Below are 15346 nucleotides of genomic sequence, written 5' to 3'. Positions count from 1 at the left end.
GATATGCAGAGCTGCCAATGGAATGTTCACATAGTTTAAAATGTATACACAGCAAGTTATTAACAGGCAGAGTAGAAGATGTTAAGACATTCGTCTTCACTGCCCGAAAGTCACCACTATTCAAAGTGCTCGATTCTAGCACATTGTGGATAATCTGTGGTGTTTTTATTGAGACATATGTTATTGATATTTTAAAGCTGTAGAAAAATTTTTGTGGATTCTTTATTTTCTAAATAGCCACTCCTGAAAGATAAAGACACAAATTCAGGTGAGGAAACAAAGAAAATACTCAGGGCACGAGTGGCGATGGCCAGGCCTGGCCCCCACTGCCCACACTACAGACCAGAGTCCGCTTCCTGGGATCCTTGTCATGGAGGCCCACTGTCCACCTAAGGTAGATCCTCGCAGTCTCCATGTCACTGCTCACTCTTTCTATTATGTTTCTTCCAATGAGCAACATCTGGTGGCTACTCTTCTGGCATTTATAAGGGCTAGTGTGGCCTTGAGGCATGTCAGGTGGTCTAACTTGGATGTGTACGGCCACAGGCTCCTTATAGGTCCCTGAAGTGGCCACAGACAGAGAAACCTGCTTTCCTTTGGCCACTTTTTCTAATTATCTCTGCAGCTCTTTCAGTCTGGTTGAGAGAAACGGGGGCTGCTGTGTGGGTCTCGCTCACCACCCTTCCCCAGCCTTTCCCTGGGTCGATTTCCCCACCCCCACTCCCTCGCACATTAACATGACATTGCTGGTGAGCACAGACCGGGAGCAGCTTCCACCAGCTGAAACCTCTGATCCCAAACCCACCAGAGAGTTTGGCTTTTGGATTTTGGCAAGAAGGCCTGTTGCCCATCAGGTCAGCATGAATAAAGATTTCTTTCTTCCTTTCTTTTTTAAAGTCAGGCATCAACTGACTGCCCCCAGAGCTCCCTTTCTCAAGACAGTTTAACCCCTTCCTTCTCTCAAGACCATTTTCTATTCTGAATGTGTGGTTTTTTATTTTACTCTCTTCCTGGGAGACAACCAAGAAATCTATCTGTAAAAATGGAAAGCCGAATCAATGCCGAGCCATCTTATCATTTTTAAAGTGTGTTTATCCAGCTTTGTAGTAGGAGCAAGCAGACCTTCTGAAGGCCACATACTTCTCAAACCTTGGTTGCAACACGTTGCTCCGTTTTGAAACTGTCTTTATCTAGCTGAGAAAACGAAAATCTATTTGATAAAGTGGCACTCTGGCCAGTTTATCTTGCAATATGGCTTTAGCTCACTGAGTCTATTGATTTCCTTAAATTAATGTTTACAGAATGCTACTGAATTTCGCTCAACAGAACATTGTTCTTTTGAAGGTTTATAAAAAAAATGATACAGACTGTTATTGCCATGTGTTCCTTTGCTTAGATGGAAGAAACACGGGTTTTTTTGATGGATCTTTTTTTTTTTCAGTTGTTTTGTTTTGTTTTTTAAGGACAGCCTTGAACTCTAGCCACTTCCTAAAAGCATTTGCTCTTCACATATTTAAGTAGCAAACATGTGACTAGTACTAGGAAGTGAGCCCACTCATAGGCCTAAAACTGCATGGACATCACATTAGTCTAATCCTGTAAGGTCTCCGAAAGCTGGATGCGGCTCGAAGCATCAGAATGAAAGAGACTTTAGCCCAAAGCTCAGTGGCTGGTGCAACCCAGCCGGCAGGCATCTGCAGGCAGCTCCGCAGCCAGTGCTCATGGAGGGTAATGCCAGTCCTTCCAGACATACGTGTGAGCATCTCAGTAAAATGTGTTGTGTATCCATTGATGGGCACCCTAAGTATAATGCCTTGCTTTTTGCCCATGGTGCTCAGTGTTTTATACGCAAAACCTAATTTCCAGAGATGATTTTAAGGCTGGTCTTCCCAGGGAAACACCAGGCCCACTCAGCTCTTGAAGCTCAAGGCTTCAAGTCACAATCATGAAATGACCAAAATGAAGCTCTGGGAACACAAAGCAACTTTTCTCAACTTGTTGACTGAGCCAATAAGATCAGCCAAGCGAACCTCCTCAAAGCACCTCCCAAAATGCCACTCTGCTCACATTTATTAATCACAGTGAAACGTCTCCCAGGAATCGGACTCTTCTTTAAAGAAGCCCACCTTACATTCAGATGATATTTTCTGCTTTCCAAAGCACATTCATGCCTGCTTTCCCGGCTGAGCCTTCCAGGTGATGAGAGGGCGTTGGGACCCAGTCCCACGATGCGCTCCCATAGCATCCTGCCCCATCTCTCCCCTCTGAAGGGCCAGTGGGTCCCTGGCTGTACTCATAGGATAAATGCCCACATGGCTGCAGGGGGAGACCCCATGGAGCAGCGTCTTGTGACCGTATTTCATAGCTCCATGATTTCTCTCTTCTGCCTCTGGCAGGAGAATTCAGTGAGAGTGAGGGAGTGGAGAGGTGCAGCAATAACGTATCTGCTCGTGCCTTTTCACCTGATAATCTCTGTGAGGACTCACTAAAGCACCCGAGTTTATCCATTTATGTCCACTCTGTCTGCAGTGAAGTCCCCAGCCTGTGCCACCGCTGTCAGGAGACGTGTCCCTCCTTGATCAATATTTACTTAACAAACAGCAGGGACAGGAGCGTTTGTTTAGCGGAATCATGTGCACACCAGGGTGAATGGATGCTTGGGGAAGCTCTTCAACTTTGTCTCCTCTGGAAGGATCTCCGCGTGTGCGTGGGCACACATCCCCACGCACATGCCCTTTCTCATTTAACTTCTCCAAAGACACTTAGAGGTCACCTAGAAAAGTGCCTCCTTAGGTGTGATTAGTGCATTGTTTATGCTGTAAGAGGATTCGTGATGTAAACTCTGTTTTGAAAATCCCAGCCCCACGTTTTATTTCCCCTCTGTGGTCCCGCACAGGTCAGACGCTTAGAAAGGCTCTGGGGATGAACTCGGTGCACATGCAGCTTCCTTTGACCCCTTGCAGAGGAGTGGAAGGGAAGAAAATGCACATGGAAACAATAAAGGCAGCCGGACCGGGCAACTCGAACTATATATTTCTGATGGCATTACATTTTTTCTCCCCAGAAAGCACCAGGAGAAAAAAGGAGCTCTCCAGATTCTCAAAGCCGCTTACCCAGTTTTCAGAATCAGCTGTGTTTAACTCTCCTCATAAACATGAATAGCGGGCTGCTGAAGTTTAGAGAGCACCGTTCTTTCAACTTCCCTGAAACAACTGCTTGAAGGCTCAAGTCAGGGCCTTCAATGTGGTGGACTTGGAGGCATCTGGGTCTAGTTGGAGGGGTTTTGTTTCTGCGTGTGGGTCGAGGCTGGGAGAGGGGGGCTGTGGGAGTTATTTATTTATTTGATTTCGTGAATCGGAGTTGTAAAGCCATCTGAAATATTCATGCAGAATTGTCTGAGAAGCCCGTTTCTGTTTTATTTACTGCACAGTAGAACAGCCACAGCGGATTAGTTCTACAATACCCGTAACAAAAGCCCAACAGCTGATGCATGTGATGTTAGGAGGTGACAAAACAGTCCAAGTATGCTGCTGGCTACAGGCAAGCAGTCAGCAGATGCAGACAAAAGGGTTGTGACAAGAATAACTCTCTCTCCAAGGCGAGCAGTGAAGAGGATCCAAAATACCAGTACCCTTTTCTCCTTGACATTGTCTTCTTACAGTCAGCATTTTATTGCCCTTTTATAGTATTAAAAAAAAAATGAAAATGGAGGAGGTAGAAGAAAGAAAATCCACACGCAAACTGATTCGCCCCAGGACTAGCCAGCATTTTACTTTCCCATCAGTGAGCAGCTTCCTCCCATACATAGGCTTCCCTTTCCATCTCTCCGTTCAAGTAGGTCTGAAAAATAACAATCGTTGAAAAGATGAACTGAAAAGATGATCTCCTTTGATTAGATCATGACGTATTGATAAGTTGGACAAGCCCTCTGAGTCTTTGGTTGTTGGGGAGGGGCCAGGGAGAGGGGTCTCTGCCTGGTTTGTTTCTGCGCATTTCAGCAAAGATCATTTCACCGGTGAAATGAGGCCGGTGGACCATTTTTTTAAGGGGATCAAGGAGGGAAAGGTGTCCATGGGGAGCTGCCCAAGGGGCAAGGTTTAGGTCCCCTGCAAGAGGCCGATGGACGAGCTTGTGGATGTTTCAGAGGTGTGAAAAATCAGCTGCTCTGTCCAGAAAATAGGAGAGGCTGTCTTCTTTTTAACCTTTCTAATCCCCCTCCTATTCTCTGTGACATTCATTCAGCTGCCAAGAGCGTCTGGCAAGGTTTGGGCCAGCGAGCACACTTTCAGTGACCGCTAACCTTGGTATGTCCTGACACTTATGATGAGTGTCTGCAGGACACAGAAGGCAGGCAGCCTGCTATGTCAGGCTTTTATTATGTACTGCAGAGGCTGGGGACAGTCAGTTTAATAAAACAAATCATCCTTGAAGGTAAAGCAACTGGGAAGAGGAGAGGAAGACAGGGGGAAAATGTGTCTTTGCCACTCATTCTGATAAAAAATAAAAAATAAAAAGTAAAGAAGAGCAAAATAACCACCCACCCAGCACACCGTGTGCGCACGTGCGTGTGTGCGGGTGTGCGCGCTCGTGCGCACGGCCCAGCCACTGACTGGAAAACATCCTCCCATTTCCCCCATTTCATCAAAGACCACAGGGCCCTCTTTGGCTGCGAGGAGACTCAAGTACAAACAATTGTGATGAAATTGGTAGATGCTGCTAGCCAGCCCCTTCACATTTTTGAGTGCCTTCAAGTGCCTCATGGCGGTATTATTATCTTCCGAATATCAAGGCAAGGAGAGGCAAGACCATGTGGGGTGAGGCTCCTATATTGGGAGGCTTTTTATCAGAGCAAAGTTTCCACTCTCCTCTCCTGAAGAACACTCAGCACCACGGCTCCCACAATAGCCTCCGAGACCCAGCCAGAGACTTTGGAAGCCTTTTGTTTTTCCCCTGTGGCATGTCCAAAGGCATGGCCTTCCCTCCCCCCTCCCAGCAGCCTGCATTGTCTTGCATTCCAGAGGCTTGATTGACTGTTGCCACCTGATGCTGAGGAGATACTCTAGGGTTCATTCTGCACATTGTTGGGTTCTATTAAAAGAAACCTAGATAAGGGATTACTTGTCACTAAGGGATTTTCTGCAGATGTTTATTAGTGATTGGAAATCCATTAGGTGTGAAGAGGTACAGAAAAATATGGGCAATATCATTCTCTGAATTCTCAGACACCCCCCAAAACATCAGAAAGTACCCCCCACCTTACTCTGCTAAGTGGAGTTGGGAGAATTTTCTAGTGGAGAGGTAAGCGGCTCTTTTTTTCATGGGTGATATTTCTACCTGTAGGTGGAATTCATTGGCACCCTCTCAGATCAGTTGCTACCCATCAGTTTACCTCTGTGGAGCCACCAAAAAAGATTAATTGCCCTAGTATTAACGGATCTCATTATAACTTTATTTTATCTAGCCCAATTCATTGCCTGAGTATTGCCTCAAAGTAAGCACTAAATTAGCAAACCATTTCATTTGTTTGCAAAGAATTTATCCCTTCCCAAACATAAACCTAAAACTAAAGTCTCCTCCTGGGATCTTTTGTACCATTCCCATTTATTTTGAGTTACTAACTCTTCTGTGGTGTTTCTCAATCACAGATCCACAGCTTGTCAAGCTTTTGATGCCTCAGATAAGTAGGAATAACAAAAATACCCTAAAAAGGAGCCCACATGCTCTAATGGAAAGACACATGCACAACTTATTTGGCATGAATCTCTTAATCTCATAATTTCTTCATTTCATAGAATCTCATAGCTTCTTCATCTAGAAAATGATGATTTCTGAGATTTATTCCAACTCTTTAAATTCCATCTTATTTTAAAATTCCTTTTCTTAAGTATTGAGGGAGAAGATACATGTGATGCTAAAGCAATATGGAGTAAAGAAGTCAAGATCTCATTAGGAACTATTTATCAAAGACTGTTTAAAAGAATGCTGCTAAACATCATGGGGGATGTGCGAATAGAAACCATGGCTCTTTATCTAAAGACCTCTTATGAAAAATTCATTACAATAGATATAAGTAGGTGAAAAGTTAAGTAACATCAAGACAGATACAGCCCTGGCCGGTGTGACTCAGTTGGTTGGGCACCGAAAGGTTGCAGATTCGATTCCCTGTCAGGGCACGTGCCTGGGTTGCGGATTTGATCCCAGGTAGGTAGGGGGTGTGCAGGAGGGAGCCTGTGGATGTTTCCCTCTCACGTCGATGTTTCTCTCCCTCTCCCTTCCCCTCTCTCTAAAAATCGATAAAAAAAATCTTTAAGAAAATAAAAGACAGATACAAAAGGTGTTAAAGGATAGCCCAAAGGCATACCAAAAGAAATGAATGTTTAACACAGCACAAGAGCCACTGAAAGCCATCAACAAGCATGGCAAATGATAAGAATGGTAAGGTGGAGGCACAGCCCCCCAGAGAACTTACTTTGATTTGTCCTCAGGCAAACCCTAGAATAACTACTCCCTCTCCCCCTCCAGTGCCGAGGCTACTGTGGATCTAATTCCTGCCTCTTGAACAGAGCCTCTGCTCCCGTGGCCCCTGGCTCCCCAGCCCTCCTGTGGGGTCTGGGAGTGAGCGGGGCTCCCAGTCTTCTCTGACTTCCTGGGGAGCAGCTGCGGTACCTTCTGTAATCACAGCGCTCTCCATGCCCCGCAGCGTCCCCGAGTGTTCAAGGAACATAGATCTGCGTCATGGCTCTGTTGCCATTGGCCAGTAAAACCACACTTCTTGAAATGTTTATTTTAATAAATGCCTATGATTATGTTTCTGTAGCATTTGGCTAACAGCTCCCAAACCAAGTAGTTAGAGTGGGTAGCTGTGCTGCCTAACTGTTCTCCAGCCAGATTCCCTCTCTCAGTAATGCCCATCTCATCAAATGGGAAGGATCATCTTTGGGGGAAGAGGGGCGAGTACTCAGCAAAACTGCTTAATGACTTTTTATGTAGAAAAAGGTGAATGGGAGTGCTAATGTCTCCTCCAGGCTCCTCCCATCCCACAAATAACTCATGTGTATGCGGGAGATTTGGGGGAAAGTCGCCCAAGTTCTGTAGAAAATCCAGATGACTTCTCAGCAGGGAATGGCCTTTGGGGTAGATGGGTTTGCACATGGATGGGGGACAAGGCTGTGTTATGATGGTTTTCCAGGCAGCTCTGGGGACTGTGTCCTGAGGAACTGCCCAGTGTGTGTGCCTTTGGGAGGAGCTACTTAAAATTCTCACTTTTTCTAGATCCTGATAGGCCCTCGCTGGGGGCCCTTTTTTATTTTTTCTGGGGAATCATTAGGTTTCTTTCAAAGGACAAATGACTTGCCATGGGAAGCACTGAACTTCTTTGTCTGATTTTAAATGTTTAAAATAACCTGTGTGAAAATGGTGATCATTCTTGCTCTCTTTAGCAGTTGCTGTCATTATAGAAAGGTCCATTGCACAAATTGAGAAAAGATGGGGAGGAAAGGATCAAATATGTTCAACAGGACAGTGCCTCCCTTTTAGTTTGATAAGTGGCATGTCTGAGCTGAGATGAAAATCACCCCTTATCTGCGTAGACAGATCTGTCTTCACGTACAACCACGGGGCATTGACTTCCTCGTATGTCTGCACTTACTGCAAAAATAAAACATTACGAACGCAGAAGTACCCCTCTAAAAGAGATCTACTGAGTGTCAATGTGTGCTTGGAGAATTATGAGTTCATGGGATGATTCTGTGAATCCATTATCTTGGTGTAGGGAGAGACTGGCCATGCTTTAGAATACTAAGTAAGTACATCAACAGCTACTCCTTTCCCTAGACAAGAGGTCAGACTATTAAATAAACAAGCTCACACCACACACACACACACACACACACACACACACACACTCGCTACACATATGTACTAATTGCTATGGAAAATAAGGATTAACAATTAGGGATTCTAAAAAGAATATTTGGAGAATGTTTACCTTGGCGTATAGTGACTTTGAACAATTCCCTTGACCTCGGTGAGCCTCAGTTTTTCTCACCGTAAAATGGGGATAATATCACCATGTAAAGACATTGGGGTATCAAATGATTCACATTCAGTTCATAACACAGTGCCCGACATATAAGACACACTCCAAAAATGTTAGTCTTTATTATTTTTATCAGCTGCATAAATTAATCTCTTATGGAGCAATTCTCATCTCAAGGTAAAGTATTTCCTTTTGTAGAATTTTAGGATTCAATACAAACTTTGGGTTTTGGGACTCGGTATTAATGTTTTTATCATACTCCTTTCTGTATGAAGATTACTCGATAGTACAAATTACTCGAATAGACACTTTAGCGTTTGAGTCAGCCCTCTGGTACGGCCAGGCAATGGAATTTTTGGTTTTCTCGGGCTCAGTGTCTATCAGAGGCCAATTATTTATTATTCTCCGTTTGAGAACACACTTTGTTTTCATAACGGAAATCAAAAGCAAACTCGAGTCACATTCTGATAGGTCGGTCGGAGACCTGCTCCTGGAACACACCTGTCTAAGGCCCTGCGGAATCCCAACAGCGCGTTCCCTTTCCCTGACCCTAACATGCACAGCGGAGCCCTAGCCTTTCAACAGGTCTGCTTGCGTCCTTGGCACACGTCTCTTCCTAAAACTCTACAAAGCTGTCAACCCCACGTTACAATGCTGCTATATATAACGACCTCGCCTAAGAGAAGGGAGGCCGGCCATTTTTAGAAAATGCAGGTGCCGCGTAAGCCCCTTTCTCAAAGAAAGAACTTAGCTCCGTTTCCTTTGAAGAACTGGAGACTTGAAACTGAAAACTTTATTAATGCCATTGTCTCCTTGTATCAGCAGGTTCCAGAGAGATTCCTGGAAGTTGCGCAGATCACATTACGGGAGTTTTTCAATGCCATTATTGCAGGCAAAGATGTTGATCCTTCCTGGAAGAAGGCCATATACAAGGTCATCTGCAAGCTGGATAGCGAAGTCCCTGAGATTTTCAAATCCCCGAACTGCCTACAAGAGCTGCTTCATGAGTAGAAATTTCAACAACTCTTTCCGAATGTCTGAATAGTAGCAGTCCCCTTTGGATGTCCAAGTTATACGTGTCTAGGTTTTGATTTCCTATGTATGTGTCTGGGAGGCATGGATTTGTTATGAAATCAGCTGGTAATTCCTCCTCCTCATCTCTCTCACTTTTCTGTTGTTTTCCACTGCAAGGGGAGGGCTGTTTGCCTTCTGCCTTCAGTTTACTTTTGCCCAAGGCCCTTAACATTTGGAGATTTAAAATAGGGTTAATTTCTAGGGGAAAGAAGAGTGTTGACGCGCATAAAGTCTGCACTAAGGAGCAAGGGCGTTGGTTAGAGATGCTTCTGCTTGGCGGATGCTGCATTGCGAACGGCGGTTGGCGGAGGGAGACCCGTGACACAGCACGGCTCTGCTGACAGCATTGTGTCTCTTGTTTTTTCTGCTAAGAAGGTCGGAAAACTCAGTGAAACCACTTCATGAACTTAAATTTCTTGTTTGGTTTGAACTCAGTCAGTAGCTTCTGATGACATGTGAAAAAAATAGTATCAATGGCAGATGTGCGGCTCACTTCTCAAAAGTATTGCAAAAGGCCAAACTTAGAAAAGAAAATCACTAACTGTCAAGCCTTTTCCTAAGAGAAACGGCAAGCACCCGGCACTAGTACGTTTCTTAAGGAGGCCAAACAGTTTTGCACCAAACTGACTCTTTTAAGATGAGCCTGGGAATTCAGCCAGGATCCTCTAGTCACCTCTCTAAATTTTACCACAGGTTCTTCAGAGTAAGTGAGTCTGTATCTTCATAACGAAAAAGCCCTATAACCTGTTATCATTTTCTGTTCATCTTGCTTTTAGATATTAAAAGGCACATAAGCTTCAAACTTACTCTTTGCTCAACTTTGTTTATATGCTTAAGAGAATTATTACTTCTGTTTAATAGTTAACACTTCCTCCCCCCCCCCCCCCCAAAAAACACTATTTTCTGAATACTTCCTATAGTAAGGAATGAAGGACATCCCAACGTGACCGTAAGATTCCTGCCTGCACGGGAAGTTTGTTGACAGCTGCTAGCGGACTTGGTCTTCACCTCCCGAGAGGAGCCCGGAAGAGAATTACCCGTTTTCATGTACAATTCCGCGCTACCCCGATGGCTAGTCAAAGTGGTGACAGTCTAATTAAATGTGTCTGCATTTTAGGTATAGCATTTTAAAGCAGTTGATAAAGTCTCTTCTAATTCAGAAGCTAGTATTGACCAAAACGTGAGAAGAGTGGATAGCATAGCAAAGTTTGGGGGTTCACCCGAAAGACACAATTTCAGCACATGAGAAAGCTGGCTGCTATTTTATGCTTTCTTCAGTGTTTCTCTTCTTTTTCCTTCCTCTCTCTCTTTTTTTCTTCAGTTTTTCAAAGGCATGCAACGTCCCATACTTGCTCTTAAAACGCCGTGTGGCATTCACGCTTAACTTGGTTTGTTAGATGGGTTTTGTGTGCAGATGCAGTAAGAATTCCTTGTTCGCGCAATCGTTTTTTCAGGCCCTTCCCTCCCCTTAGGTAATTTGACGCACACCTCCTAAAACGACACAGCAACAAACCTGGTATTTAGACCATATGGAACATAAATACCATTTTTTCCTCAATTTTGGTAAAAATACATTGGACTTCGGAGAATGCAGGTTGACCCGTGTGACTGACTAGCCCACCCAATCGCTGTAATTGAGCGTTGTTTGTAAATTCTGCTGATGGACGGGAACGTATGTCAGCAGTTACCGTCAGCACAAAGCCTTAAAACCTGCTGACTTTAAACGGCCGGGTCCTGTGACGGCCTGCACCGCCGGGGGGACTAGCCCGCTCTCGGGGACAGAGCGCCCTGGCCTGGGCCGGAGCACCACCCACAGCCCAACGCGTCGCCCTGCTCACTCCACAGGGCACACGGAGCCATCAGATCAGATTTATTCCTGTCCCGGCTTGCTCTAGGGGGTAGAAATGTTCAGGTCATCATTACCTTGGGATTAAAAGCAACCCGAAAAAACAACAGATCCAATCAGCACAGAGTAGGGAAGCGTTGTCCACCCTCGGTCACACTCTTTTTGCCTCGCTTCATGCAGGAGAGTGTGACATCCACTGTCCATGTCAGATGCCGCTGGGCCTCGGCTGCTCCGTGGAATTCGTATCCACAAAGCGTTGCCAGTTGCAAGGTAAAAGGCAAACCCGTAGTGTAGTCAGATTGCTAGAATCTTCCGGAGCTGGGGCAGGTTTAGGATTGATTGCAGACTTATTTGGGTTTTTAATAGTATTCTCCCCTGCCTTTCTAACTTAAATAGACAAATTAAGCAAAAGTGTATGTGCACAACCAAATGTCGATGCGCCTATCAACGATAATATCCTCCCAGCGTTCACCGAGGCGCAGAAATTATTTCAGAGAAGAAATTGCAGAACGAGGCTAAGCTCACCCCACTGTGCTGAAAAACAGAACTCGATCCCTTCACTTTTAGGTGATTTTCCCCCCCTTTTGCAATCGTAGACTCTCGTGCCTCCAAGTGCATTGGAAAATGGCAAAGGCCTGTCTCTCAAAACCCCTATTTAACTTTTTTTTTTTTTTTTTTAATTACTATCTTTCAATTCTTAGCTCAACTCTCACCAACTGAAAATTGGTTACTTGGGAGAAAGTTAACTTTCTATGGCGGGAGGGCAAAGGAGGAGGGACAGTTTGCATAGGGGAAAAAAAAGTCTAAAGTCCATGTTGAAATACCACATGATCACTTGTTTTCTGCTAAATGATTTTTGCATGTACACTTGAGGTTATAGTCTGTGCCTAGACCTAAAATGCACCAGCGGGGGGATTTAAAATAATCCTTCAAAATACCAGTTTTTTCCCCACAAGTACAGTTGTTCTTGTGCCTTCTGTGGCTTTCGATTTCATCTCTTTGACTTTATTTCCAATTACAGCTGCAATAAACACTAGATTTTTTTTTTTTTTTCCGGCTGTTTGACGTAACGTTGATAGCTATGCATATTTTGTGTCTTTTTAAAACAAAGCGGGAGAATACGTTTTTGAAGAAGAGGATTTTTAGAACAGTTTGATATACCGCAAATTATTTTTTCCTCAATTGTTTGAGCAGCATTCGCGTTTTGAAAATTCTTGTAGAAGCCAATTTTTTGTAACTGTGGTGCAAATCTTGTGTTTTCTTAGCCTAATGAAAAGTAGTATAGAAGCAATATTTCATGCCATGTGCTGTATATGTGTACGCAGATATGTGGGCATAGAAACACATGCGCACATATACGCACATGTAAAAATATACATATATATATGCGTGTGAAGTGGAGAGCTTACCTTTTCCTATCTAGATTTAAGGACCTATTTTAGACATTTGTTATGTTTTGTGAAAAGAATGTTCTATTTGCAACAACAAAACATTTAATTCTTACTGTATCTCTCTGGCTGTTTGATGAGGACGTTTCGCATTAAGTGGTAAAACAATGTGGAAGATGGTAGAATGTAGTAATTATTTAAGGAAACGTTCGCCCACCTTTTCCTGAAGTTTGCTTTGTGCCTCCGAGTGTTATTTAATTAAAGTGTTTTATGTTTGCAGATTCTCTGTTGCTGTGCTAGGGATGTAGGTGAATATCACTTTTTAAGAATTAAAAAACATAAAAATAAAGCAAAAGGGGAACTTTTATAAAGCAATGTAAATATCTAACCTCACGGCTGTTGTTACGTAAGACATGAGATTTTAATAAGTAACTACATCCTCACAACATCTGTTGGATTTATTACGAACACTACAGCGACTGAATGGACAGTTGAAAGCATTCTTGAAAATCCTGCTCTCTACTTTTAAAAGATAACAGGCTCTTTCATCAGATGTCAAGGGCAAGGGTGATGCAGTTTCTGTAAATTTATGAAATTTATTTTCTATGTACATGAAGAAATATAGTAAGTAACCCCCCCCCACACACACACACACACACATACAGGTTAATAGGAAGTCATTAAGCTGACCATTTGGGGGCTTTAAAAATAAAATGATCCCCAGAAACAATCAAATTCATCAAAGAAAAAGCGGTTTACAGACTCCCCGGAAAGAAGCGGTGTACATGTGAGGACAGAGCAAGTCTCTTTGCCATGTATATTATAGAATTTTCATTGGTGTGAATAGTGCAGATGTTTCCTTCTGGTACAAACTCTGTGTTTGCAAATGACAAGAAGCATTGTTTTCCAAAAGCTCCCCTTAAAAGAATGTAACTGGTTGATATGAGTAAGCAGTTACTGTATTGCACTTAAATGTTATGTTGAAGGAAATGCGGCTTGTTTTCTGTAGACCTGTTGGTTGTAAACCATCTCTAAAACTAAAGCTGAAATGCTCATATTCAGAGCTGGGATCAAAACTGGTATTTAACCTTTGCATCTTCTTATAATTAGCCTTCTAAGAATATAACAGAATCTGGAAGCATCTGGGCTTTAAGTCTTTTCAGCTGAGCCCTCTTTCAAATCTGACCCCTCCCCCCAAAAATGCACAAACATGCGCAGAAAAGGGAAACAGACTGGCCTTCCTTCGTGAAAAGGTATTCATTCTGTATTTTTAAAATATTGTAATCCTCCACATCGGGGGAGAAAAAGTATTTTAAAATTGTATATTACCATTCAAAATGAGAATTAGAGAAACCAGTGTGTTTGGGGTTGGTCCCAGCGCTACCTGGAAGGATCAGAGGTGGTGGCTTTCCCAATATTGTCCCAGCCATTTCTCATATGTATATAGTATAAACCGTGACAAAACACTGCCTTTATATTATTTAGCAATATGTTGTAAATAGCATTATTAAGCTCTTTTTTTGTAATAAAGATCCTTTGATTTGAATATAGTACAATAACTGAACTGATAAAGTCAATTATTTTTTTTTTTAGCTAGAGGCAATTTCAATTGTGGATTTTTGTTGTCTATTGTTCTGAAGACTTTGCATAATTTATTGGTTTAATTTATCCTAATTTATTTGATGAAGGTGTACAATTTTTGTATTACCAAGGATGTACTGTAATATTAATTGATATAATTTTAAAAAAATGAGACTCCCTGTCCATATTAAAAAGAAAACAAAACGGTGCAGTAGACAATTGATTTTAAAGTAAAAGTAAAAAAATTTAGTTTGGCAGCTACTAAATTTTAAAACAGGAAAATAAAAAGTTGTTTGGGGGAGGGGGGGAAGGGTGTTTTACTTTGTGTGTTTTAAGCTTTTGTATATTCTCCAAACTTTTACCTTTTTCTTTGTACCACTTAAAGGATACAGTAGTCCAATTGCCTTGTGTGCCTTCCATCTTCTCTTAAACTGAATGTATGTGCAGTATATATGCAAGCTTGTGCAAAATAAAATATACATTACAAGCTCAGTGCCGTTTGATTTTTTTTTTTTTTTAAATCCGTGACGTTTAATTTGGGGACCTGTGTCAAATTGTGGGACAGCAGGCTGGTTGTGACTGGAAGGCCAATTCTGGACTTTCCCTTTCATTGCGGTTCTTAACTATACAAACCTAACGTCAGGCTTGCTTCAGACCCTTGTAGTAATTGGCTAGATGTCTCTCTGAAACTTCTTCTCATCGACTTGACTTTAACCCTCAGAGTTTTAAAAACAACAGCTTTGGCTCAGAACAGTGTGAGCTAAATTGTTTAGCTTCCCCCCACCCCATGGGGAGGACCACAGTTCAACTGCTAAAGTCTGATAAGGCGAAGATAAGGAAAGGTGTTCCTACAAGTCACAGGACGGCAGATGTGTTACTTGAAATATGGGGACTGAGAGCTTGTGTTGTTTCTACGCTGGCTGAACTCAGAACTAAGCACTAATGTAAAATCTCAGAACCTTTCTAAACGTTCCTTTAGACATGATTGGCAGCATGTTTTATACTAAGAACGTTGGTTGCATGGTTTTTAAATTTTTCCTTGATTGCCCTGGCTGGGTGGCTCAGTTGGTTGGAGCATCATATCATGCGCCGGAAGGTCCTGGGTTCGATTTCGGGTGAGGGCACATGCTTAGGTTGCTGGTTCGACCCCCAGTCGGGTGCATCTAGGAGGCGACTGATCGATATTTCTCTCTCTCCTTCTCTCTCCCTCTCTCTCTAAAAATCAATTTAAAAAACACACACACACATATCCTCAGATGAGAATTAGAAAAATATGTTTCCTTTATCCCTTTTGGTGTGGTTTAAAGTCACATCAGGATGGAAACATGAAGAATTAGCAGAAATCATTGTGTACCTGAGATTGACTCTGTTAATACACTGGTCACAGCTGCACCTCCCTTTCGGCCTCCCAAGTTTTTG

At 42.9% G+C, this 15346-nt stretch overlaps 1 protein-coding gene across 2 annotated transcripts in view; it reads left to right on the top strand.

The window, feature by feature from the left end:
- The window catches only part of PROX1 (prospero homeobox 1), a 51683-nt gene extending 37264 nt beyond the window's left edge, over positions 1-14419 (top strand). For both annotated transcript variants that reach the window (XM_081120917.1, XM_081120918.1), the window contains exon 5: positions 8864-14419. In XM_081120917.1, coding sequence (XP_080977043.1) covers positions 8864-9049 — 186 coding nt within the window. In that variant the 3' untranslated portion in view covers positions 9050-14419. The remainder of the gene's footprint in view (positions 1-8863) is intronic.
- The last annotated feature ends 927 nt before the right edge of the window (positions 14420-15346 follow it).

The sequence above is a fragment of the Miniopterus schreibersii genome (assembly GCF_964146895.1).
Source record: "Miniopterus schreibersii genome assembly, chromosome: 19".
Classification (NCBI taxonomy): domain Eukaryota; kingdom Metazoa; phylum Chordata; class Mammalia; order Chiroptera; family Miniopteridae; genus Miniopterus; species Miniopterus schreibersii.
This window is presented reverse-complemented; position numbering and strand designations above follow the sequence as displayed.